Raw genomic sequence first — 25,894 nt, forward strand, 5'->3', positions numbered from 1 at the left:
CTTAGTTTAGTTTAGCCCGGCCCGCGCCCACCTCCCTCTCTCTCTCTCTCTTCCTCCCATCCTCCACTGCCCCCCAGGCCCCCCTTCATCCCGCTTGGTAACAGCCCCGAGGCAAGTCAGTGCCGCCCGGGGCGTGGCTGGCCGCCACCGCCAGGTGAAGCGGGGGCTTCTTCACGCCGCGAAGGGCCGGGCCCCACCGCCTCAAGCCCCACAGCTGTCCTGGCTGCGAGAAGGGCGTTGGTGGTAGCGAGGTGGAGGTGGTCCAGGCCGAGCCCTCGCCTGCGGGATGCATGTTGAGGCGCAGCCCCCACCCGGCGGCGGTTCGTGGGGGTGCCTGACCCCCATCCGGGCCGGCGGGGGCGGGGAGCGCGGCCCCACTCCCCACTCCCTGGCGGAGCGGCCGCCTGGAACTTGGGATAGGAGGTCGGCATAGAAAAAAAGTTCTAGTTGTCGGCAGCGCTCCCTGGCAGCCGAGGCCGAGCGGGCGCGCAGGGAGCGGTGGTGGCGGGGTGACGGCCGAGGCCGGGTGCAAGACGGCTGCGGGCTGCGCGGAGCTGGGGGTGCCCCTCACAGTAGGCGCCCCCTGAACGGAAGGCGGTGCGGGCGGGCGCGCGCAGGAAAGCTGCGCACCACAGCCTGCTTCGGTTGGATACGGTGCGGGCGGGCTCAGGAGGGGCGGAGCCGGCGACTGAGAGTGATTCGGGCGGGCGTAACTCCGAACTTTTGTTTGGTGTGTTGTGTGAGTTAGTTTCCGCCGCCGGGACAGAGGCGCCGGCCGGGCTGGGCCGGGTTCGGGGAAGCGCCGCACGGTCGGAGTTGTTTTGCCAGTTACTGTGGCCGGGTCGGTTTCCCTGCCAAGGGGCGAGAAGCACCAACGACAGCAGGACGAGCCGCGGCCCGGGGAGCGGGGCATGCGGGGCTGGGAATCTGGGCTCTGAGTCGCCGAGCCCCGCCAAGGAAGCGCCGGGGGTGGGGGGGATCCCGACGGAGCCATGGATCCTGGGCAATCTCAACCACAGCAGCAGCCGCAGGCAACGCAACCCCCGGCCTCGCAGCAGCAGCCGTCGCAGCCCCCGGGCGCGGTGTCGGGGGCCCCGGCCGGCGCGGCGCAGCCCCCGGGCGCGGGGCCCCCTCCGGCGGGGCACCAGATCGTCCATGTGCGGGGCGACTCGGAGACTGACTTGGAGGCGCTGTTCAACGCCGTGATGAACCCCAAAGGCGCCAACGTGCCGCACACGCTGCCTATGCGACTTAGGAAGCTGCCTGACTCCTTCTTCAAGCCGCCCGAACCCAAGGCCCACTCCCGCCAGGTGAGGGGGAGGGGGCGGCCGCGTTGCGGGTGAGAGACGAGGGGCGGCCCAGCCGTGAGCTAGTTTTCTCCCTGCCACCGCCAGGTCCTCCAAAGGAGGCGTAGTGGGGAGGGGGCTGGGGAGGGAATCCGCCCTTCGTGGGCTTTAGCGGCGGGGTGGAAGGGGGGGGGAACTCCTGGCCGGGGCCGCTGGGGTGCTCGTTCCCTTTCTGCGTCCCTCGCCTTGTGGGGGAGTTCTCGCTTCGCCTGTGGCCCTCCCCCTCCCCCTTTTTTTGTCCTCCCCCAGGGGCGGGGGCACCTCCTCCCGCGCTTCGGGGCTCTTGGGGGAGCCGGCACAGCGGCGGCCGGCCGGCTGTTGTCCCCGGCCCGGTCTCCGGCGGGGCCTCGGACTCCACATCCGCTCCTTGTCGAGCCCCGCAGTCACTTTATCGGCCTTGTCGGGAAAGTGGCGGCGACGGGGGCAGGGGCTCTAAAACTTGTGTGAAAATGCTTTTGCTTGGCAGACGGGGCGGATTTCGCTTTGAGGTTTGATCCTCCTGTACCCTGTGGTTGTCCGTCTGTGGACGGGGGTAACGAAATTGTGCCAATCTCTCTCTTTTCCGGCTCCGTCAAACAATATGGATGTGGTTTTTCCACCATTTCATCACGGCGCTGGGTTGAGTAGGATTAACCCCTCGCCCCCCATACACACACTGAAGAAGTTAATTCCGGGGCCACTCCTCCGGCCCGGCGACGTCAAGGGTCTGCCGAGTTACTGCAGTCGGTACCCCGGGAAGGAGAGGCTTGAAGTCGCAAATCTCGGGGCCCGGCGCAGGGCTGGGGGCTGTCGAGGCCTCAGCAGGGCCGTCCCGAGGGGAACGCGGGAGAGGGCCGGTGGTCGGCCTGCGGGAGGCTTTTGGTTTCTTACGGAGAGTGACTTTCTTGCCATGACCCAAGTGTTGGTGCGAATACGACTGAAAGTTAATGTTTAGGCTGCTGTTACCAACTTTTTTGGAAGGAGGTTGTGCCTACTCGAGTGTTTTATTAAGTAATGAACTTTGTTGCTAAGCTATAAAATAGGTTTTATTGTCGGTTATTGTCACTTTATCTGTGTAGCCAGTAGGAGTGAAACTTGTTCTGTGTACTGGTGCATGATACTGTTGTTGTTAAGGGTCTGTCAACATTTCCATTATTAAACTTCTGTTCTGAAGGATTTATAACTTGGCTTCAGAAGTTCACTCTAGGCTGAACCTTGGCACGTACTCTCTCAGCCCAGGAGTTAATTCATTTTCCAAATACTCGAAAAATCAGTCTGGCTTTCATATTGCAAGACTGAAAAGAAAATAGAAAGGGGTGGGGCTGAGTTGCTTCTGTAGTTTTGCTTGCTTCCGAGTCACAGACCTTTAATGGCATACTGAAATCCAGCGAGGAATAAGGTTATCAAGTGTAACTTTTTGTAAGTCGTGAGAATCACATCGCAATTCCATTATGCACAAAGGTGGACTGATGTGCATTTCAGCTAGCACTTGGTGCTGTGTCTCGTTAAATACAGTAACGGCAATTAAATAGCTATCACCTTCAGAATGCACTTCACGTGTGACGTTGACACAAGTTGTACTTTTAAGCTTAACGTTGTCTTGCTTGTTAGTTACTCTTCATCTGTAATGCGTATTTAGTTGGGTCACAGTTCCTTGTGCTGGCTGGCCATTCCTAAAATATAAAGCTTCAAATTCAGCTAAAGCCAATGAATCGTTTGCTTCATTGTGGACTGACTTTTAATACAAGACTGTTTTCATTTTCGTTTTTGCATAGTTGTGCCACAGAAAGTAACAGGAAAAGTCTTTTCAAAGAAAGAACTTGACAGAAAATGTCTTTATATTCCTGTTAATCTCCCTGTTTCTCAGGAATTAACATGTCTCAAATTCATTTGATTTGCAGCTTGGATATTTTGTTTAAGCACAAATGTAAGATAGAAAGTTTCCAATTTAATATATGAAACTTTGCAGGTGCTTGCATGCAGATGTAGTGTGTTTAATGGTAGACCTGGCAGTGCTAGGTTAATGATTTGACTTAGTGATTTTAAAGGTCTTTTCCAACTTAAAGGGTTCTGTGATTTTTTTTATTTTTATGAAACAGAATTCTCAGTCTCAAGAGTGTATAAGTAGGGCCTTCTATATGGTGTAATAATTTGCGTAGAGAAGTGTGGCAGTGGCTGATGGATGCATCTTGTTATAGGTGCCCGTGTCGTTCTGATGCATCTACAAAATTGCTTAATTGATAAATACATAAAAAGAAAAATCAAAGAGCCAGTATTACTTTAATCCAGATTTCCAGATCTGCTTTTTCTATTTTGTGGATGTGTATTTATTGCTGGCAAGGGACTTCAGTATAGTTAAAACTGATAACTGGTAAATGGTCTTGTGAATCATTCTGATTGACTGCTTAAATAGTTTGCTGAAGCTTATCTTTGGATAAAGCGTGGGAAGACTCTTCATAAACCCCCAATAGCCTTAGAAGTGCAGTGTGTGTGTCGGATAGGAAATTTTGTGTTCTGTCTTGTTATATGGAGTGTTTATATATATATATATATATATATATATATAATGGTTGAGTTAGGAGACTTCCACTGATGGAACTCGCTGCCAATGTCGGTTACGTTTCTTTGTTGCTTTTCTCATTGAGTAATCTTTTAAACTCTCTGCAGAAGGTGTATGTGGTGTCCTTGCACCACCGCATGCCCGTTTTAGAAGGAGAGTGGGAAATCAGCTTCTCCAGCAGAAAGTGGGTGTGACGGGTGGGTGCAGTCCAGTAATGAACCATAGGTGGTATAAGGTGTGCTGATTGTGGTCATGTATTTTTCTTGTTCTCAGTCAAGGAGAACTTTACTTTTCAAGATAAAGCTAAAGGCAGTTAGCACATACTTCCAGTCAAAATTTTGTGACTTACACAAGGGCTATTGTGATGCTAATTAAGCAGCCTACATGGAGAGGCTCTTCAACTACAAATGGAAAAGAAGCAGAACTTTAGAATGAATTAAGGATTTCTTCTGAAAGGGATATTTGAAGTGAAATGTCTTCTGACAGCTGCGTTTCTGCTGAAATATAAGAATCTCAATTGTTACAATTTTACTCCTGTCAGGCCAGCACTGATGCAGGGACAGCAGGAGCTCTGACCCCACAGCATGTCCGAGCTCATTCCTCTCCAGCATCACTGCAGCTGGGAGCTGTTTCTCCAGGGACACTTACACCCTCCGGAGTAGTGGCTGGACCCGGAGCTCCATCTTCACAGCATCTCCGCCAGTCTTCATTTGAGATCCCTGATGATGTACCTTTGCCACCAGGTTGGGAGATGGCTAAGACACCATCTGGACAGAGATACTTCCTTAAGTAAGTAAAACTTTTTTTCAGTTACTTATATCTCTGGTGATTTTTGTCTTGTTTTCTATGTAGTTTTGGTTTGCTTTTTGGTTGTTTTTTTTACAGTCTTTTAATCTGAGTAGATATTATTGTTTGAAATACACATTTTTAAATACATGCCTGTATCCTACCACTTCACTATTTCTTCCTTATCAACTCTGCTGGTTTTGCGAAGTGTATGAAACTCTGTGGTTATTTATCCGTTCCTAGCTCAAGAATGTTATCCATTGCATAAAAAAAAATCAGTTAAATGATTTTTAAACTGTGACTTTGGGTTTTGGTGGATCGTGTAGATCATAATGAGTTTTACACAGGTGAGAAAAGACAGAATGACTTTAGAAACTGTTGTGGTGAGAATACATTGGAACTTTTGGAACTTTCATCTTTTGGAATAAGGGCAATTGTGTGAAGTACGCAGTCAAAACAATTTTGCTTGCGCTCTGCTCATGAGGAAATTAATATGTGTTTGATTGCGATATTTGTGTCTGTAACTCAACTCCTTTGCAGTGAAAGGGAAACGGCAGAACTTCCAATGTTGTTTCTTGTTCCTACAGATGTAGCTTTTCCACACAGTGAATTAGTATCACCTTTGCTATAACTGAAGAGAGGTTACAAATGCCAGCCATCTGACACCTAATCCATCAGGGAGCATTTTCTTTTCTACTGCTGGTTTTTTGAAGCCAGCAGGAACTTGTCTGTCTTTCTGAAAGTTTGCTCACCAAGATACATAATTTGCCTTCAAATATTTTGACTGTATTATGAACATTTTATTTAACTGCAAGTCTCTAAATAACCCATTATATGTAATTTCCAGGGCTGGGAGAGAGAAGGGGCAGCAGAGTGTGTTATTTACATAAAACTTATTTCAGCCAAGAAAAACATCTTTACTCCTATCTTTCTTGCTGAAACATTGTCATTAGTATGTACGTTTGATTGAAGTAGTTGAGTTTGTAGCTCCGAAAACAAATTTGCGTTGTCATCACTGAAAATGGAACTTTCAGAACTCTTACAGTTGCTTTTTGTTCCTGTTGTGATGGTCTTTCGATACCAAGAAATTAGCATAACTCCTTATAATCAAAGAGAGGTTACAGCAGTTATCTGCCATTATTTGAGCTTGAAGATTACTTTTTGAAAACAGTTGTTCTGGAATGCAAAAATTAGCATTGGGAATAGATCTTGAAAATTTGGTCTTTTCTTTGGAGAAGTTTTAACAAATCAGTATATTCTTAAATGTAAGTTCTTTCATGGGCAGAAATAATTTCTAAAATTGTGTTTTCTGCCATTTGAGAACTGTAGCTCACAGGACCTTGAGGGAAGTACAGACTGAATTTTGAAATAAAAAGCAAACTTTGTTTTGACTGTGCTAGTGAGAGCTCTTACAGAGCAGCTTGTGAAACATGAAAAATAGATACTTCTGTTTTAAGTTTTACTGTCACAAGTGTTTGTTTTTGATAGTGCTATCAATTTTACAGAAAACAGAACAACTTAAGAGATGCAAAATGTCCTCATGCTTTTATAATAGATTTTAATAATATATGTTTGGGTATTTTTAATTATGCACATTTAGGTGAAATCAGAATGAAAGATTTGTTCTTGGAAAGCTTTTTCTTATTACCACAAAAAAAATCCCTTTTTTTTTCTGCAAGTTTTTTTTGTCTTTACTTGGTGTCCCGGTATCCATTTCAAAGGGTCAGGTTTCAACAAGAACAATAAAGAGCCTGAGACTGGAAAGTACACACAAGTCTGGCAAACTCATCTGCATGAGCAAGATCGTTTGTTCTCGAGCAGACATCCAAAGTAAATGATTGAAAGAGCTCCTAGCTGTGAAGGATGTGTCTTGAAGGGGAAAGGAGTGGAAACAAACCAGGTTGTTAGGAAGAAAAATAAAGGCTGTACTTTTTGAACCTCTCCCTGCTGGGTCACATGCTGACCTTGGGAGATTTTAAACAGCTTAATAGGCTGTTTTCTTTTGGCTTTCCTTGGGTGATGCTGTGGTATGGGAGAATCTAATGGGGACAGTTCTGAAGGCTCTGCTCACACTCGAAGAACATTTGTTGTTCCTAAAAGATTGTTTAATACAAGCTACAGGTGAGATCCACCAACTTTGCTGGGAGTCATAAAGATTTGTAAAAAATGCTTGGAGTACTAGAGATATGTTTGTTTTGTACGTTTAAAAAACCTGAAGAAATGTAAGAATTATTTTTGAGTTTGAGTATTTTGAGTTTGCATTGTAGCAGCTTTCTTTCAGTGTTAAGTAACCAGTATTATCTCATACATACAAGCCTGTTAAAACTTATATCTCGTTTAGTTGTACCTTAATCTTTTGCTTGGAGTGCAGGTACTAAGATTGTTGATACTAAATACGTTTAATATGTTTCTTTCTGCCATATGCAGATTTTTGGTGCCTGTTCCAAGTATTCAGCTTTTTTGTTAGATAGGCTGTGTTGCCTTTTGTTTGCATTTGCTCTGTTCTGTAGCCACTTCATGAATAGTTTGATAATCAGGCTCTAGAAAGATCTTTGCAGAATAGGTAACAGTATTAGATTTTTTCCAGATGTCAGTGAGCTTTATGGTTATAGTTACCATAATATACTACAGTGCAAACAGAATAATATAATATAAAATTAAGCACTGTACTTAATACCATTTGAAATAGAGTCCTTTCCACTAATCAACAGGTCAAACACCACAAGCACAGTACTTACAAATGAAATGTAATGTGCAATGAAATGAAAGTAGCGTGTACAAGAGAGAAAATACTTGTCTGTATATGTAGATATAGGCAAGAGTTACTTGGCCAGATATTTTATATACATATGTGTCCATACATCCTGAAAGAGGTTGGAAGTGGTAGTGTAGGATCTGAACCAGAACTGCTCTTGTAAATCAGTCTGTCATCCAGAAAATAGACCCCTTGATGTACGAATGCCCAGCATGTGATTTGCCAGAATTCCACTCATTAGTGTACATGTCACTGTTAGGAGTGGGACTCCTGAGTATAATTTTCCGTTAGCGAACATGCAGACGATTTTGGCCAGTGAATTAAGAGATGCTTGTTACACTGCTGGTACAACTAATGTTATTTCTCAGTGAAACTGCTATTTAAATAGAATGCATAAGTTTAGACTTGCCTGGTTAGTAAGTGGTCATGTCTGAGTCATCTTGGCATTGCTGTGTGGTATACTTTAGCCCATTCTTAAACGTGCAGTAAAAAAGACTTGCTTGGTTTGTGTGGTGATGTCAACTGCATTGCTTTTTAACCACTTCCTGTGAGCCAGCTGCTGGTTGACATTTCAGTGAACTATGGAGAAAGATAGGGGACCGCTCTCTAGGCAAAAGATAATTTGCCATGGGAGTAGCAGACAAGAACTTGCAGAAAGAAAGGAAAAAAAACCCTTTTGCTTCATGTTAGAGTTACTCTTTTATTATTTTAACTTAGTGTTATGCTTTTCATTCATACAATGCTTGGTAATACCTCTTCTCATTTTGTAGTGTGAGGAAAAGTTAACTGATTGTCCAGCAAGTAAGTCTTGTAATTATTTTTCCTACAGGAAGTAGTTCTTGCAAGCAGTTTATCAACAACTTCCTATTTTTTTTTCTGCAGAGTGTTGAATGACTTCCTGAAGGAGGCCAAGGTGGTTTTCATTAGTATCTGTGGGTGTGTTTGAGGTGTTTACCCATCTGGCAGAAACCTTAAAAACAGACTACTGTTATGTATTTCTTATATGCTCTATACAGAGATACGGCTTTGGATGTTATGAAACCAAATTGTTTTAAGATAACAGGGAATTTTGTTGCTATACTATCCTGCTTTTATGTCACATAAGAAAAAATATCCATCAATGCCGTTAAATTTCTCTCACATCCCTTGTTTTGCTCTTGACTGGAACCACCCACTACACCAGTAATCATCTGCTCCCCTTCTCCCCCTCTCTTCCCCACACTAAGACAATCTTTCTTTTCCTGGGCAAGAAGATGTTCATTGGAAAAACTGTTGCCACAGTTGCATTTTATTGTTGACTACGTTAATTTACTGGGAAAATGCGTATTCAGAATCCCCAGTTAATGTGAGTTCTTGTGTTTATGGTTCTGTTCAGGCCAGTTTGTCATTAAAAAAAACTGTATTGTGGAAAAACAAAACCACAGTCAATATTTTGGTGGGTTTATCTTCTAAAAAAGCCAGTTAGATTTTAACTTTGCTAAATTTTATTTATAATATATCAAAGTAATGCCATTATTGATGTGTTCTGAATGTTTATGAAAATGTGAAGTTGTGCTACAGAAAAGAAAAAAACCATGAATTTTGTGCAGGGAAAAATGGGCACTTTGAGTTTCAGGACATAGCTGGAAGAAAGAAATATTAGCTAAAACATTCTTAAAATGAAACATGCTGTGGTGTGTTTTTGGTAACTTAAGACTTTTTTTGTCTTTGAAGACAGGCGTAGTATTAAGTGTGTATGTTTCCTTCTACCTCTTCCAAGTGAGAGTCCTGCAAAGAACGATTATGCAAACTGTTCTGAATTTGAAGTTGTACTAGAGATTTCCATATCTTTAAAAGGATGGAGGAAGAATAAGGGCAAACTTGCCTTATATGTGTTAACAGTGAGACTGAGCTGGGAGTAGGATGAAAGTACATCTTCAGCCCACTGAATTCAGAGAACTTGCAGCCAGCTTAGTGGGTGGGCGTCAGTGAAATCAATGGCGCACAGTGTTTTTCTTGTGTTTAGTTTCATTTTGCCAAAATAAAATTGCAAATTATGATAACTCTGCATTCAATATCTTGCCATACAAGGTGATTCTGATAAGATTATTCCAAAACAAATTTAATAGATGTGATTTCGTGTAAACCAAAAACATACCCTGTGGCTTCCACCTATGTATTTTCCTTTAAGTTATAAGTATATTGACATTTACTGTCTTCAGAAAATAGAACTGGGGAAAAAGACAGGAACTGTGGCAGTTAGTTGTAAATTAATTAAATTGTCCCTGTGAGTTGTATTTATTTAAAATTCACTGTTGATTTGTACCTTTCTTCCTCCCACAGATTTTTTTTTCCTTTCAATATATCTCTCATAAAAGTAACATTTGTGTCTGATTTGGTGCCTATTGAAGTCTTTCCATACACTCTAAAAAGCACTGGATGAAACCTCTACTGAGACACTGTAATACTGTAGGAGAGCATGCACCAGCTGTAGAAAATATAATGTGACTATAGTTCTTGCAAATTTAAATAAAATGTAAACATACTTGCAGTGGAGAGAGTAAGCAATGGCATTCTCAGAAAAATAAGGTTGTATTAATGCAGTCGTTGTTCATTAAGGAGAAAAGATATGGTTGTTTCAAGTAGCAAACAAAAAGTAAAATTTTCAGCTTCCAAAACTGGTCAGAATTACCTGTAGTTTAGCTTCTGAGAGCACTGGTGGAGTTCTGGGGTTTATGGTTTAAATGCCTAATATTATTCTGAAGCAATGCTTTCTAGAGCTTGAAACAAATCTGAGATATGTTTTATTGTACTGTGGTCTGAAAACTTTGTATTATGTTGAAAGCTACCATATGACCAAGGTCTTTATTGACTAGTCTTTTATAACAAGAAATTTTAGGGTCTTTTCCTTCAGTGATAAAAAGAAGCTTCTGATACAGGTTTAGTCAGAATTTCATGTTTAAAAAAGATGCTTCCACAATTCTGCTTATTAAATAATTTGTCAGGTTATATTTGGTTACGAGCTCTGTGGGAGCAATTGCACTGCTTTGGAACCACTTCTGTTCTCTCAGATTTTGACCTCATCTAAAGACAAACAAGAATTTTATATAAATGAAGATCAGTGTCTTTTGCACTTGATTGTCCTTTTGCCTTTCTTCTTCTGTATGTTGAAGATGGCAGGGAGTTGTAATTGTGCAATTGTGTTGTTTGTTGGGTTTTGTTGTTTTTTTTTTTTTTTCAGCAGTAATCTGGTTTGCAGCATAGGGTAATCTGTAACCCATCAGTCATGTCATGGAAATTCCTACTCAATAGAAAGCAGTAAAATAATAAGAGTATGTTAATTAGAAAGTTCCCATCAAAGTAGAACAGGCAAGACCCCACCTGTTTTTGCAAAAAATACTTTTAATGGGTAAATGCATTTCAGCTGATCAATGACACCACTGGGTAAAGTCAGACCTATTTTCACAAGACTGATTTCTTATTCTCTTATCTTTCCTCTTCTGGAAATGGAAATCAATAGCTTTAAAATTTAAAATCTAAACCCTCTCTTTATAGTTTGCTTAGTTTCCCTCTCCAGTTGTGGCACAACTGTAGCATTTTCAAAGCTAACACAGAGTAAGCAAAATATTTTTTTTCACTCAGTTTACCTATTTTTACAGTACATTCATGGAGAAGGTAACTTATTAGCACTGGGAATGCTGAAATATTGAATTCAGTCACACACTGCCAAACACTTTCATTCATCAGACATAAGCTGTTACTGGATGATACCTAGGAGAGCAAGGTATGTTAGAATTAAGATACAAGATTATCTGTTGAAACTAGTCTTATATTAACTACAAGCAGCTTCTTTCAGGCTCTTGATTAAGACTAGACATTTCCTCCCCTGCAGCCAACCAAAAGGGGGGAAAAGGAAGAAAAAAAAGTGAGATAAACAGCTACTGAGAGCTGTCAGCCAAGACTGGAGATGTTTCTCTTCTTTTCATGTGTGGCCAGACCACTGCATGTGTTTTATCTTCATACCCAGGAACAAATTCAGATGGTGTAATTAGATTTAGTTTAACCTTTAGAAACTGATAGCTACTCAGTTCTTCTGTTAATTTTTATGATCTTATGTTTTTTGTAAATTCCAATGTACCTCCATGTGTTGTTTGTACAATCCAAACATATAGGCAGTGCCACTCATTAATGGTGGAACTTGCTGTCTTTCACTTTTTGTGTAAATGTTGTTCCATCTCTTGTGGAGTCTTTGCTTTCTTACTCCACCTCCTTCATCCCTCCCACTCCCAAACTGCACATGATTGTACAAACCCTAGTATTTAAATGATTTAGTTTCTCTTTTAGAATTTGAAGAAAGTTTACTTGGCTGAGTGCAGAAATTTTACAGGAAATTTTTGTCAGTAGCAGTTCTCTGGCAGTTGCCTGTAGGACATGGACAGGATACCAGGTAGTTGGTTCAAGAGAAATATAGAATTGTCTGTGGGGGAAATTCGAGTTAGCATAATGTGGGACAGAATTCTTGGGAGGAGTGTGTGCATTAGAGTGTTAACATATAGATGCCATGTTATGGCAGGACAGCAAACAGCTTGCTAAACCTCATTTTGATGTAAGGCTATAGTGGGACATTTACTAGATAAGCTGTATTTTTTTGTTAAGCATTTCAACAGGAATCTAGAGCATGGGCGAAATTTCTCTTTATAAGGAAAATATTACCTAAAACCTGGAGTTTGTAGTGGAGAAAACAGCAGTTTTATTTGGACAGCAAGTTTTTGAAAGGCATGGCTAAGCTGCGTTGCTGTTTCATGGCCTCTTGAAGTCTTTTTTCTGGGATTCACTCTGCTAGTGTTTTATTTGGCTTTTAAGTAAGTTACTTCAGGCTGTGTTTCAGGCAAATATGGCTAGGTTTTCTAAATTGCTGGTTAAGTCAAACTAATAATATAATGATGCCTTCTAAAGTAAGACTTTTACCAGTACACTGCCTGTCCATCATGCCAGTTGCTACGGAAACAGAGCTGTCTTTAAAACAGTCTTGGACTTTGCTTTAATTTGAGTAATGAGGTTTTGCTGCATCATAGTGGAAGACTAAATCCCTTTGTTGGATCCCTGACTTAGATCAGTGTTAGTGGTTAATTTTAGTTAAACAGTCTTACTGCTGTAAGGTTGCCTCTTTTTTCCTGCTTACATGCTGTAGCTAAAGTGCTTTAGCTGCAAAGTAAACTTTTGGACTTTTTTGGTTATGTCATAAAATTAGACATATATTACATAATAAAACTTCTGAAAGCAAACAAGCATAGGTTGTGTGTGCAAAATCGAATTCTTTGTGTAAAGGAATGAAAAGCACCTCATTTTTTCCTCTTTTTTCTTGTTGTTCCTATTTGAAAAGCTTGGTTTGCAAGTTCTCTTATATTTTCATTTTAACAGTGCCATAATCTCTTTAGAATAGTGAGAAATAGACTAAAAAGAAATTTCTTTCCATATTTTCTAACTGCTGATCATGTAGTTTTTTAATTTATGAAACCTTTGCATTGTCAGTAGCCAGCTTTGTATGAGTTAAAGATATGAAATGAGACAGGCTTGAAAAGGTATAATCTGATGTAGAGAAGCCTATTACAAAATCAAGGTGAAAGGACTTGGAAGTGTGTTCTATGTATATATTTGAAAAATATGTTTGTAAATAGAATTTTGGTGTCCACTGACTTCAGTGCTGGCCTTTGAGTCAGGATGAGTTATACTCATTTCACTCTAAAAAGTTTTGTGTACTTCCAGTTACAGGACTATGTATATGCATGAGCCTGACTAAGCTAAAACTGCCTGGTTTCTAGATCACATATGAATAGATTTTTTGGAGAGCTTTTTATTTACGCTACCGTTGACATAATTATATGTTATCAAGTGTAGAGATGGGTTTCATTTTCCTACTCTTTGGCCCTAAATGCATGTACACTCAGTTTCCCTGTGTGTCACTTAAGGTCTTCTAGACAGTGAATTTAACATTTATACTGAAGTAAACATTCTCTTTCACAACTGATCTTTCAGGTTTCCACTTTTTACAGGAATCTTATTCTGAAACCACTGCAAAGCAGACTTAGGAGTTTGGGACTAAATAATTACTAGATAACAGAGGTCAAGACCTTTCAGATTTGTAGTGTTAGAAGAATGGTTATAATCTGTGTACTTGTGGAGGGGAAGATTGTTTTCATGACTAATAATTGGGGAAAAAAAATCTATTGGATATTTCACTATCTTGATAATTTGATCACTGGATAGGCATAAGGAGCACAAAATGTGAAACATGCCTTATCATGAACAATTAAGAATGAATATTTTAACATCTTTGTTAATGAGGTCAAAGAAACTCTTATTTATATTCTTTTAAAAATAGTCTACAATTCATTTTGTGCCAGTTTTTAATTATTTTGTTAGATGGGTCTTGACATGATCAGCCTTGTATTGTTGAGATCTGCTGAGAAGCTTGGCCAGTTCGTTGTTTTCTTAATGAATTAAATGTTGTTTGTACGTGGTAGGGTCTCGGGAAAAACTAGTTGTAATTCAGTTTCATAGTTGTTGAACCCATTTTCCAACTTTCAGGTTTAAGGTTGCTTTGAAAGAGGAAAGGGGTGAAACAGGAAGCCTTCATCTGCTGTTCTTGAGAAGATACTCAGTTTTGAAACCTAGCAACTGCTGGGCCCTGGTGGCTTGCCATTAGTGGTGATGAGCAAATGTCTTGATGATACTACAGACATTCCCAGATTTCAGCTGTCCTCCAAAACTTGTACTGTCTCTTCTTGAGGCCGTAGAAACTTTCAGCATCTGCTGCACACTTTGGCAAGGAGTCTAACTGGTTGTCTATCACTGCATGAAGAAAAGCCTTCCTTCTGTTTCAATCTTGGCTCTCATCAGCTTCATTCATTGGCGCCCAGTTCTTATTTTGGAAGTGACAATGAACAGTTGGTGCATATTGGTTCTCTTCAAGACTGGTATCTTCTGGAAATTATCTCTTTTGAAACTTGGAGACTCCCAGCCTGCTGGGTGTTTCTGGAATAGAAAACTTTCTGAAACTTTCATCTAAAAAAATGTAGAATTACATTTACTCCTCCCACTGCTTATCCTTTCAACCTATGTACTCCCCCTCCCCCCTGCCTCCCCCCCAGTTCTTTCCAGTTAGCAGTTGACTAAGAGTAAATTTATGTAATTGGAAAACTTTGTGATGCTGCTGTTCTTTTTCTTGCAGAGATCCTAGTACGTAGGCCTCTGTAGCAATTGACCAGAGACCTCCCACTGTTGCAAAATTTGTGGTTTTGGTGTTGATTTTTTTGTATTGGGGAGGGGGCTTGTTTTGTTTGATTAATTTTTATTTGGTTTGGGTTTGTTTTTTTTCTTAGGGTTTTTATACTTCTGTCGTTAACATTGTATCAGGGCCTATCCATAACCTATAGCTGCTTTAAACAAACAAACAACAAAAAAAACCATCAACACTTACTCTTCCTAATCAGATTCCCTAGTTATAGGTTTCTGAAATGTAACACCTGCTATGATTGCTGTGTCTCCAAAAGTTGATTTTTCCCTGTGAACCTTGGGATACAAATACTGCTGTTGGGCATTCACCTTGAAAAAGGAGCGTCATCTGTGCTTCCTCCTAACTTATATCTGGGAGCTGGTCCAACAAAATGGAAGTGTGCTGGTGTGATAAAATGATGTTGTGTGTGTCACTCAAAAAAAGATCCAAGTGAGGTTCATTTCTACAACAAAATACCTTATGGCTGGTACTACACATACAGTTTTTATATACTACACAGTATAGTTTTTTTATTGAATGGATATGTCATTAGAAAAGTAAGCAATGTCAGGGTATTTGGAAGACAAGTTATGTTCCTTCATATCCTCTGTTCCATCAGTACTGAATGACTGTCAATCTCAACCTTGATTTGGAAGGTTTTAAATTTTGTTACACAATAATTTCTGTCAAATACCATACCTCACCTAGGATGTCAGGACATGTGCACACCATATTTTTCTGTCATTCAGTGTGTCTGTATGTCACAACAGTTCAGTAACCAAAATAATAGTATTTGTCTTTCCAAATTTATGAGTTTAAATTTTTTGGCCAGCTGTAACTGATTTTTGTGATACTGAGTATGCTGTTTCAAATGTGGCAATCAATAAATAATTGGGTAGTAATAGGCAGTTGTCTGACTCTTGAATGGTTCAGGTGGAACATTCTTCTTGAAACAATGAAGGTGTATGAATTCTGCATAGGAGCTTCAGCATGGCTAGGACCTAAGTTGACTGGAAGATTTAAAGGACTGTGAATTTACCAGGTGATGTAGGCATGGGGTGGTTTCTTTTCTTCAAAGTTCACAAACACAGTTGTTAGCATCTTTATTAGCTAGCCAACCTGGCATTTAGTGAAGGCTGTCATTCATCCTTCTGGTGAAAGCACAAATGTTGCTTAAGCTAAATCAGGTCAGAAGTGACTATTTTGCCAGCTCTGGAAAACTGCTAAGGATGGAGGCTCAAACTCCCTTCCTTTTGCTGATGTCCTCCTTCAGAAAACAGCTCTCTGTAACAGAGCAAAGTATCTAGTGCATTTTCTGATGGATAGGTCACATCTAATGACTTTTTTAATGGGTTGTAGTTTCCCTGTTACCAAGGGAAAAAACAAACAAACAAAATGTTATGTTTTGGGTATTATTTTTCTTTAGGGTTAAAAAAAAAAAGGCGTTAAAGAAAATTGCTCAGTCTGTTTCAAGATAGTTATGCACAGTGACATCCCATGTTACATCTTGCTCTGAGTGAGTTGTCCAAATGGCTGTGCTCTACTCTACAGTCTTAATGTGTTCATTAATTCACACAGTGAATTCCAGGAAGTGCCTTCCTGAAATGTCTGGTTGACACATATATCAGTTTTCTAGGTTATTGCTTACTGTTTTGGCCATGTTTATGCAATTCCTTTTAACTTGCTTGAAGCTCTGACAGGTCACTGGATGTATATTACAGTAATCAAGTTTCAGCTACCACATAACATAGCTTTTTAGATGATCTATATGCTGTGTGTTAAGTCATAATAGTAGGGAGTCCTATTTAAAACAGAAGAAATTGCTGCTTGTCTATGAAATCATTCTCCATATTTGTACTCTTCTGTAATTATGTGTTTCTGAACAAGGGAGATTGAACAGAGAAGACAGAACTAGGGAGAAGAGAGAACAGAGGAAAAACACAGTTCCCTAAAGAAATGTGTCCTATTTTTTATGGAGTTTGAGGAAGAAAAAACTTATCTTCCAGCCTGTTTTTACTGTCTCCTACCATTCAACTTACTCAAGTAATATTCTTATCAGTCCTGTAAATTACATGTACAGGAGAAATAATGTAAATATTTAAAATGCTTTATTGAAATTAACCTTTTCAATTCTGACTCAAGGTTTGTTTTTAATTCATTGTGAATTTCAAGAGTAAGCCAGCAATGAGCATAACATTTATTCTTGACATCTTTGAATCCACATTGTATTATGAGCCTCCAGAAAAGCGATCACTTCACTTTTTCAGTTAATATCTACCTCCATCCTAGCACCTGTGGCAGCGCTTAACAAAACTAGCTATTCTTAATCTAAAATTCAGAGAGCTGATTGACTTCAATCCTCAGGAAAATTAGCTTTTAAAGCCCACAAAGTTCACTCTTAAAACTGTGTTTCAAGATACTTGATTATAAAACTCCACAAACTAAAACGAAAACAAACAAACAAACAAAAAAACCCCAACACTTATTTGATTTCCTGTAGAATGTATGATCAGCATCTTCTGTTAGGGAATTTGCATTTCTGTGCTGTTTATAGAAACACAGATTTCATTTAAAGGCATAATCTGAAACAAGGTCACTTGTTTCAGTGTGCTTAGCAGAAAGTGCTACTAAGAATATATGGTGCATCAGTGGAGGAGAGTGGAAATAGTTGATAAGTTGTAGCAAATGATTTGTGCTTTTTGTGGTGTGATGTTTGGTGGCTTTTTGTTTCTTTTAGTAAATAAACCCATGCATTAATATGCAGCTTACTATGACCTTCAAAACCAGTCAATAAAATAGTGTGATAAAGCAGTTCTTAATGAGCCATATAGAGAAAAAAAAATAAACAGCATTGGTGTCTGGCTTGTAAACTGCAGTTGAAGACGTTTTATTGCAGACATATGTGTGGAGTTACCACTTCTCTGTTGGATAGAAACTGAGCTAGGGTAACATAATGGTTCTTCCAGTTACAGCAATAAAAATCTTAGTTATTTAGGAGTGACCATCTGTCAATTAGGGGGAACAAAAATAAAAGTTTTAATTCTGGCTAGTATGTAACTGTGGGCCAGTATGGCTTCTGTATCTGATACTCCACGATAATGAGCTTGGTTTATTCTAACAATATGTGTAAGCTTGGCTTTGCTGCAGTTACAAATTCAATATGGGAACTAAGTTCAGCTGAGATCAGCAAAGGTATATGTGGTGGTTTTGTGGTTGGATTTTAATTTTTTTTAATTGGCTTGAGATTTTTGGGGTTTGTTTTTTTTTTAATTAAACTATCTTGGGCATTGAGCTGAGCTATTAACCAGTGTGATGTGTTATGATATCATGGATAATGCTAATGAAGCTGTTATGAAACCAAATTTTGTTGCATTTGTATAGTAACTTTATTCCCCTTGTAGTTTATGAGAGCAAAAAAGCTACAGCCAAACTGGAAGACCTGAAAAACTCTGGGTTTTCAAAAGAGTGTTGGGAGGAAGACAGCTTGGATTTTTGTCACTGCCTATAAGTGTTTAATTTTTAAGTCTACAAGTCTACTCAGCAGAGTTTTGGCCTTTAACAGGGTTTAAGATCAGCCCCAAATCAACATTTTAGTGTAGATAACTTTTAATGAGGGATCACAATGTTAACTTTACTTTTAACAGTGTACATTTTATATATTTGCAAACAGTGTACATTTTATGTATCTGAAAAGTTAGTATAAGAAAAACATACTAAGCTCAACTAACAACTGGCCTTTGAGTAACTTGTAATTATAGAATCATTTAGGGTGGAAAGGACCTTTTAAGATCAGTGACTCAAAACATTGACCTAACACTGGTGAGCCTGCCACTAGTCCACATCCCTAAGTTTCACATGGACATGTCTTTTAAATACCTCCAGGGATGATGTCTCCACCACTTTCCTTGGCAGCCTAGTGCCTCACAAACCTTTTGGTGAAGATGTTTTTCGTAATGTCCAGTCTAAACCTCTCCTGGTGCAACTTGAGACCATTTTGTCTTGTCTTAATACTTGTTACCTAGGAGAACAGACTGTCGCCTCCCTACAGCCTTCTTTGAAGTAGTTGTACAGACTAATAAGGTCTCCCCTCATCCTCCTTTTTTCAGGCTAAATAACCCCAGTAGTTCCTGATAGGACTTGTTCTCTTGGCCCTTCATCAACTTGACTGCCTTCCTCTGGACATGCTTTAGTACTTCAGTGTCCTTTGTGTAGTGAGGGGCCCAAAACCAAACACAGTGGTTGAGGTGAAGCCTCATCAGTGCTGGGAGTGATTGCTTATATAGTCCTGATGGCCACAGTGTTTCTCATATGAGCCAGAATGCTGTTGACCTTAGCCATCTGAGTACACTGCTGACTCATATTCTGCTGACTGTTGGTCAACACCCCCAGGTTCTTTTCTGCTGAGCAACTTTCCAGCTGCATTTCCCCAGGCATTGGGGAGTCATGATGACCCAAGTGCAGGATTTTGCTACTTAGTCTTGCTGAACCTCATGCCATGAGCCATGGCCCATCAGTCCAGCCTGTCTGGATCCCTCTGTAGAGACTAACTTGGTGTCATTATAAAACTTACTGATGTTGCACTAGATCTCCTTATCCAGATTGCTGATGAAAACACTAGAGATGTGATCCTAATTCCTAGCTCTGGAAACGCCACTTGTTGACCCGGCACCAAACAGAATTTTAATTGAACTCCATTCACCAGCACCCCTTGGGACTGGACACAGTCAAAAGTACATGCCCAGGCCGTGAGCAGCAAGTTCTCCAAGAGAATGCTGTGGCAGACAGTGTCAAAGGTTTTACTGAAGTCCAGGTAGACAACATCCATAGCCTTTCCCTCATCCACTAAGCAGGATGTTGTTATAGAAGATGAAGTCTGTCAAGCAGGACCTGCCCTTCATAAACTCATGATGACTGGACAATATCATTTGATTGTGCTGTATGTGACATATGATGGCACTCAAAGTGATCTGCTCCATGACCTTCCCTGGCACTGAGGTCAGACTGACAGTTCTGTAGTTCCCTGGCCTTTCCTTCTGGCCTTTCTTGTAGATGTGAGTTACATTTGCTAACCTCTAGGCAGTTGGGACTGCTGATAAATGATGGCAAGGGGCTTGGTGGATGAGCACTTCCACCACCTCCCTTTGTATACTTGGGTGTATACAAAGTGGCTCTGCAGATTTGTGTGTAAGTGGTATAGCAGGTCACTAATAATTTCCCCTTGGATTATGGGAGCTTCGCTGGTCCAATAAAAATAAGTCTTGTGGGTGTACCTGTGGAAGCACAGTTCTCAGCTGTTCTGGTGGTCTACATCAGAACAGTGAATAAAAAGTACAAGCTTTATTAGAAAAAGAGTAATCACATAGTTTTATTCGTAACCATATCCACACCACAGTTTTGGGTCATTTTGGTGTGATTTTGTTGTAGTTGAACAGCTTGCAAATTCTTGAAGAACAGCTACCAGAGAAATTGAAGTGTAGAGCAAGGTGCGAAGACATACAGCAAGTAATGTGCGAGAGGGCTTATAGGGAGGTTGAAATAGAAAGGAACTGAAATATAACACAGAGTCAGCATTTCTTCATATCTCCCTTGTGTTGAAACAAAGTTATTCCACAAAAGCAATAAAATAGGTTAAGACTTAGTTTAGTTTCAAGTAGTAGTGACAGTTTGAAGTGATAATTGCATGCTTATAAAATATGCTGTCTTACTCTTTTCAGTGACAAAACTAGAATGCTGCTATTTCCTACAATGCAGTTAGGCTTGATATAGAAGCCAAAGAGGAGGAATAGACTCCATTTGTGTTTTTATGCTCAGGAAATACAGGTGGCTGTTTTGTTTGCCTTAGGCAAAGCAAGAGGATGAAGAATACTGAGTATCTGACCAACAGATGTTGGATGGGGTGGGGGGGGAAGGAAAACAAGAAACATGTAGGTGCAGGTTTTCTAGTAAAGGAATTTATCATGGTTTATTCTAGGAGGGACTGATACAAGTCTGTATCTGTTTTCAGATGTTTTACTAGGCATTTACAAGTGTGAATAAACTGTAATATTTTATAAACTTACTAAAGTATTTTTTTTAAAGCTCTTGTCTGTGTTTTTTACATAAATAGTTACTGCATTTGTGGTTCAACTTAAAACACCAGAATAAAAAATAAGTTATTCCTTGCTACACATGGCTCATTTTTGATTTATGACTTGCTCTTTCATTTGACCAGTTTGGTTTGTCTGCTGTGCTGTGTAAAACTGAAGTCAACTTTGAATGGCAACTATATGATGATAGAGCAAATAGTTTCACCATAGGTATCCATTGTAGAAAGGTAAGTTCAGCTCATCTGTGAACCTTCTATTTGTCTATACATATACAATCAGGTACACAAATCAGAAGGTATATGACTTTATTCTGATCAGAAATTATAACACAAACCCACATTTTACAAAACAAATGCCACTGAAATTCTCAGAGTTCAATATAGAATTTGATTGATGTGTTCATCCTTAGTGTGAAAAGGTATAGCAGCATTAGATATTTTGTGTAAAGCCAGTCAGGGACTTTGTATAGCGTGAAATTTCTGTTCTTTCAAAGTAAAAATTATCAGCTGTACCTGAGATCTAAAAATAGTAACTGTAGTTCTGGAAATTTTGGTATTTTATTTCATACAGGTTTTGATAATCCTTACGGAGGAACTTTATACAGCTTAGCCAGTGTGATAAAAATCATGAAGAGAGTAGATCTTGGTTATGCATTATGTGCCTTTTTCACACTCTAGGTTGTGACCTATTTTTTCATTCTTATAGTCCTAGATATGCCATCGTTGGTAGTGTACCTAGTGACAACAGGAGAGAGACTGTAAAAATCAGTGACTTAATTTTCCTTTTATAATACTGCTCTGTATTAAGCTACAAGCTTTTTGATTGTACAGTTAGTTGAAGCCAATTTAGATGGATTTAGAGATCATACTTCCTTCTGTAATGGACTATGATATTAATAGTATTAAGATTGGTTTCCAGAAGTCCAGAATTTAGCTTTTTATTCAGTCACTTCTGTTTGATGGGTTAGTTTTCATTCCCAGGTTATGTTTTGCTTCATGATGAGAAACATACTGGGAGCTGAGAAATGCAGTAAGGCTTTCCTTTAAAGAAGAAGAGGAGGGTCAAAAGGATAATTTCTTTAATCAGTGCTTGCGGCATGGTGTTCAGAGGCAACCACTGGATTTCTATTGATTGTGGCAATTCAACCACTGCTTATAAGGGAAGCCTCTGTGCTTATGATCTTTACTTTTGGTTTGCATTTGACCTCTCTGATTAAATTCTTTCTGGGCAAATAAGTCAGTGGTGCACAAGAAACTGGCAGTTCAAATTTGTGGGTAGGTTTGATTTAAAAAGTAATTATGTATGTATGATTCCATTGTGTTTGTCTGCATGTGAGTGGTCTTACATCTGTTAATTTGTTTAAGTGGAGCTCATACTAAATAACTTCATTTACTGTGATATTGCAAGGCTTAGAATTCTTCGACTGGTTGCTTTTGCAAGTGAAAATCACACAATGTGGAGTACAAGCTGCTGTTGTTCTCACTAGTTTGTCAGATTTTAGGCTGTATCAACAAGACCAGCCTGCCTGAAAAATTCAAATGGTGTCCTTTTTGGAGAGATAGATGGCACCTCCAGCAACAGCAAGAGAATTTGGAAATGGTAGAGGTAGCAGTCACCTAGCTTGACCTTCATGATAGTGGCCAATAATGTAACCTGTGTATTTTTGTGTTGACAATATGTACATCTCTTTTACTGAATATTGTTGTATTAAAATGTTTATTTTCAGTGAAATCATGCAAAGACAATGCTGGAGAAATTGAAGATTGTTCTTGTGTGAAATGGAGATAGCAGAATATAGGATTTGTTTTATTAGAGAAACATATAAATTTATTTTTACCATTACTTTTTTAATGTTATGTCCTCCCCATTGAAAGTATAAACTTATTATTCATTTTAGTGCTTGAACACTTTGGAGAACTGAATTTACAAAAATGTAGACACCAATTAAAAAAAAACCCAAACAACTCAAAACTCAACAACTTGAATACTTACTCTAGTGGAAGTGGGGGTCAAAATTCTAGTTTCTTGCCTTGAGTACTGTCAGAGAGCAAGGGAGGTCAAAATAAGTGTGTAGTCTGTGAAGGCACCAACTTTCATATTCACTGCACTTTTCAAGGTCAGTCTATCCAAACTCATTCTAAAACATTTTAATTGGCTGGTAGGAATTGATTTGAAACTTCCCACCTTCTGTGGAGTTAGACATTTATGTTTTATTAATTAATAACGTTTAAGCAAAAACCAAGTTATAACTTCACAGCTGTTTGTGGTAGAGAGGCAGTGGATTAAATCTGAGGCCGAGTTTTCTTGACAGATTTCATAACATTTCCCACACAGTACTTGTCTCAGGCTTCAGATAAATACATGTCTGGATTTCTGCGGCTTCAGTAATTGCCTGTTTGTTTGCTGAAGCTCTAGTCTGTAACTTCCTTTAGCATGACTTTTCAGATTTGAAAGGTGGCTTATTTAGTGGCTGGTAAAAATGAAAAATGCACTGTTATATTTTTTTTAACACAGGTTTAGTGATCAGTAAACACAAGCGAAGATCAGCACCACATGACACTTTGGCAGTGGTTTTCACTGTTTAACAGATAACACACTAAAAGCATGTCTCAACTATTTGAAAGAAAGATGTATGTGCCAATTCCTGAAAGTGAAACTGGGACTGACGTTTAAAAGGAAATTCAGCTCTCTTGTGGTTGTGCCAGTCGGATAGGAAAGTAATATTCCTTTTTTTCTTGAGGGAAAGAGAGGAAAACAATTAAATGAAGGCATGTTTTGACAGTGTCTTGCTCAGCACAACAGTGTCTAGCCTTATTTTGAGGAATTCTGTGAAGTAAGGGCATGGGCATTATCTATGAGGCCAAATGATGAGAATTTTTGAATAAATTATGTGAGGAAATGAATGTTATATACTGAAATTACTGTAGAAGTTATTATTGCCTGACGGTATATGTTGTAACAAAAGCATTAATTGAAAGTAGTATTAGCCTGGCAAAATGCGGAGAACAAGATCTGGTCTTGTAACAGGAGCATGATTGCAGTCTTGTCAAAATACCATTAGACCCTGTGGCGATTGAAAGAACATTTTTCCTACATGTCTTGGCTTTTTGGAGTTCTTTTTTTCTGGTACAAGTAGTTTAGCAATCTTCTATCTACAACTTTTTGTTTTAATTTTTATGATCAGGTTGAGTCATAGTGTTTTTGTGAAGATCAGAAAAAAAGTGAAATAAATGGGACCAGATGTCCATCAGCACGTTATTAAAGGGAGTAATACATTGTTTTTGCAAAGCTATTTTATCCTACAGTACAAACCTGAAGGCTATTTGGTATGGGAAAATTGGGAGGAGAGCATTATAGAGGAGAGGCGTGATGGCTGTTTGTTTAACCCTCCTTTGTTTTAGAAGGTTGTTCTTAGCTTGCGCTAACGAAGCAGGAGATGTGGGAAGCTATCTGAATCAGGTTTTATCAGCAGTGTGCTGCATGCAGCATGCTCAGCAATGCCATTCATGACTGCTGCATTCAAAAGATGTTGCATGTACATAGATACATCCTCTTGAAGTGTGTCTTTACAGTGAGGCATTGCAGTTTAAGAGGATGAGACTATTTTTGTGGTTCATTGCTTTCTTGTTGAAAATAATAGCAACACAAGAATTGAGCTGAAATACAGTCTTCAAGAAACAGCCTGTCTGTATGGGAAAAGTGTATGTACATCTGTATTTGAATGCCTTTCATGCTGAGCTTGACTTTTAGTCTCTGTAATTTTAGTAACTTCAGTCTATTTAGTTGCGTGATTTGTAGTTTTTAGACAGTCAAATCACAATCGACTTTCAACTGCTTAAAGAATTCTGGTTGTCAGAGAACAAGAGTTGCTTGGTGGTATTATGAAGATTTCAGTTCTATTTGTTGTTTACATCTGGCAATAGTTAGAGAAGGCTTAGTTTAATTCTTTTCTTCATTTGTTATTTTTTAGCTAAAGCTGCTCAGGAGCTGTTGAGATTTAATTGTGGTGTTCTCCAAGGCATTTCTTTTCATCAGTTTTGGGGGAGGCAGGAAGAATATTAAAGGAATAGAATAGCTTGGATGATCCTATGATGTTGAACCTCAGCTTTATGAAGCTGGTTATAGAAAAAGTTGGATAGTTTGCTGGTTTAAGTAAATAGTAATTGAATCACTTAAATTCTTAACATTCAGTACTTATTTTGATGGTTGATATGCAAATGTAGAAAGACTGAAATTCCAATTCACTGTTGAATTGCTTAATGAAACTTGTTTATTGAATAAAATGTCATATCTGGGGATTTATTTTTAATTCCCCACCTCCATGTGCTTTTTTTCCCTGAAAGCATTTTTCAGTAGTATGGACTGAAAGTATTCTGCGGGAGCTGGCAGTTCCAGTCTGTAGCATTCAGGGTAGTCTTTGTTTAAATTACTTCTTAATTGATAACTTCTCAGATTGTAGACAAGTTAGATTTCTTTCTTCCCAAAACTTCACTCTAGGGAAGTAACTTGAAACATGTACTTTTTAAAGTGGCTTTGTCAAAATCTAGTTTGATGGGAGAGGTGATGCTATGTATGTCACATGCTGTATATTTGTGACATGAATCTGTTTGCAGGCTTTGTCTTCCTTAGTCCCTTCTGTCACCTTTCCATCTTGGATGTCTGAAACATGACCTTAATTTGATGGCTCCCATCCTCTTTAAAATGCTCAGACTTCCCGATGACTCCTTTTGCATATGGTTATGTGAATTTTAGTGGTAGTTAAGATAGCAGCTACTTGCATACAAATTTGGTGCGTGTTTTGAAGTTTCAGGACTGTGACAAAAATTGAAGTGTGTAAAAGCTTTCATGGTTCAGAAACTGTAGCCTGTAGGAAAAGATTAGTCTTGACAATGCAGCATTGTCTATTGAGTCAATTAAGCATGTAGGTTTAGCTAGCTTGGGAACAAGTTCCAGCATGTGACATTATAAATAGCACTCTCACATAACAAATGTAGGCTTAGTAAGTGGGCTGTAATTTCCTCTGCCACTTTACCACGTTTTTTTGAGTCAGCTATACTGATGAAGAATTTGAGTTGTTCTGATGACTGTCTTGGGTGCTACTACTACATGGTTAGAGAGCACTGAATC

The 25,894-nt window shown here is 39.5% G+C and overlaps 1 protein-coding gene across 8 annotated transcripts in view; it reads left to right on the forward strand.

Annotated features, from left to right (window-relative positions):
• Positions 1–197: 197 nt before the first annotated feature.
• The window catches only part of YAP1 (Yes1 associated transcriptional regulator), a 94,252-nt gene continuing 68,555 nt past the window's right edge, over positions 198–25,894 (forward strand). For all 8 annotated transcript variants that reach the window (XM_064170541.1, XM_064170554.1, XM_064170547.1 and 5 more), the window contains exons 1-2: positions 198–1,310; positions 4,427–4,674. In XM_064170541.1, the coding sequence (XP_064026611.1) occupies positions 993–1,310; positions 4,427–4,674 (566 nt within the window). In that variant the 5' untranslated portion in view covers positions 198–992. The remainder of the gene's footprint in view (positions 1,311–4,426; positions 4,675–25,894) is intronic.

This window comes from Pogoniulus pusillus, chromosome 3 (genome assembly GCF_015220805.1).
Source record: "Pogoniulus pusillus isolate bPogPus1 chromosome 3, bPogPus1.pri, whole genome shotgun sequence".
NCBI classification, from domain to species: domain Eukaryota; kingdom Metazoa; phylum Chordata; class Aves; order Piciformes; family Lybiidae; genus Pogoniulus; species Pogoniulus pusillus.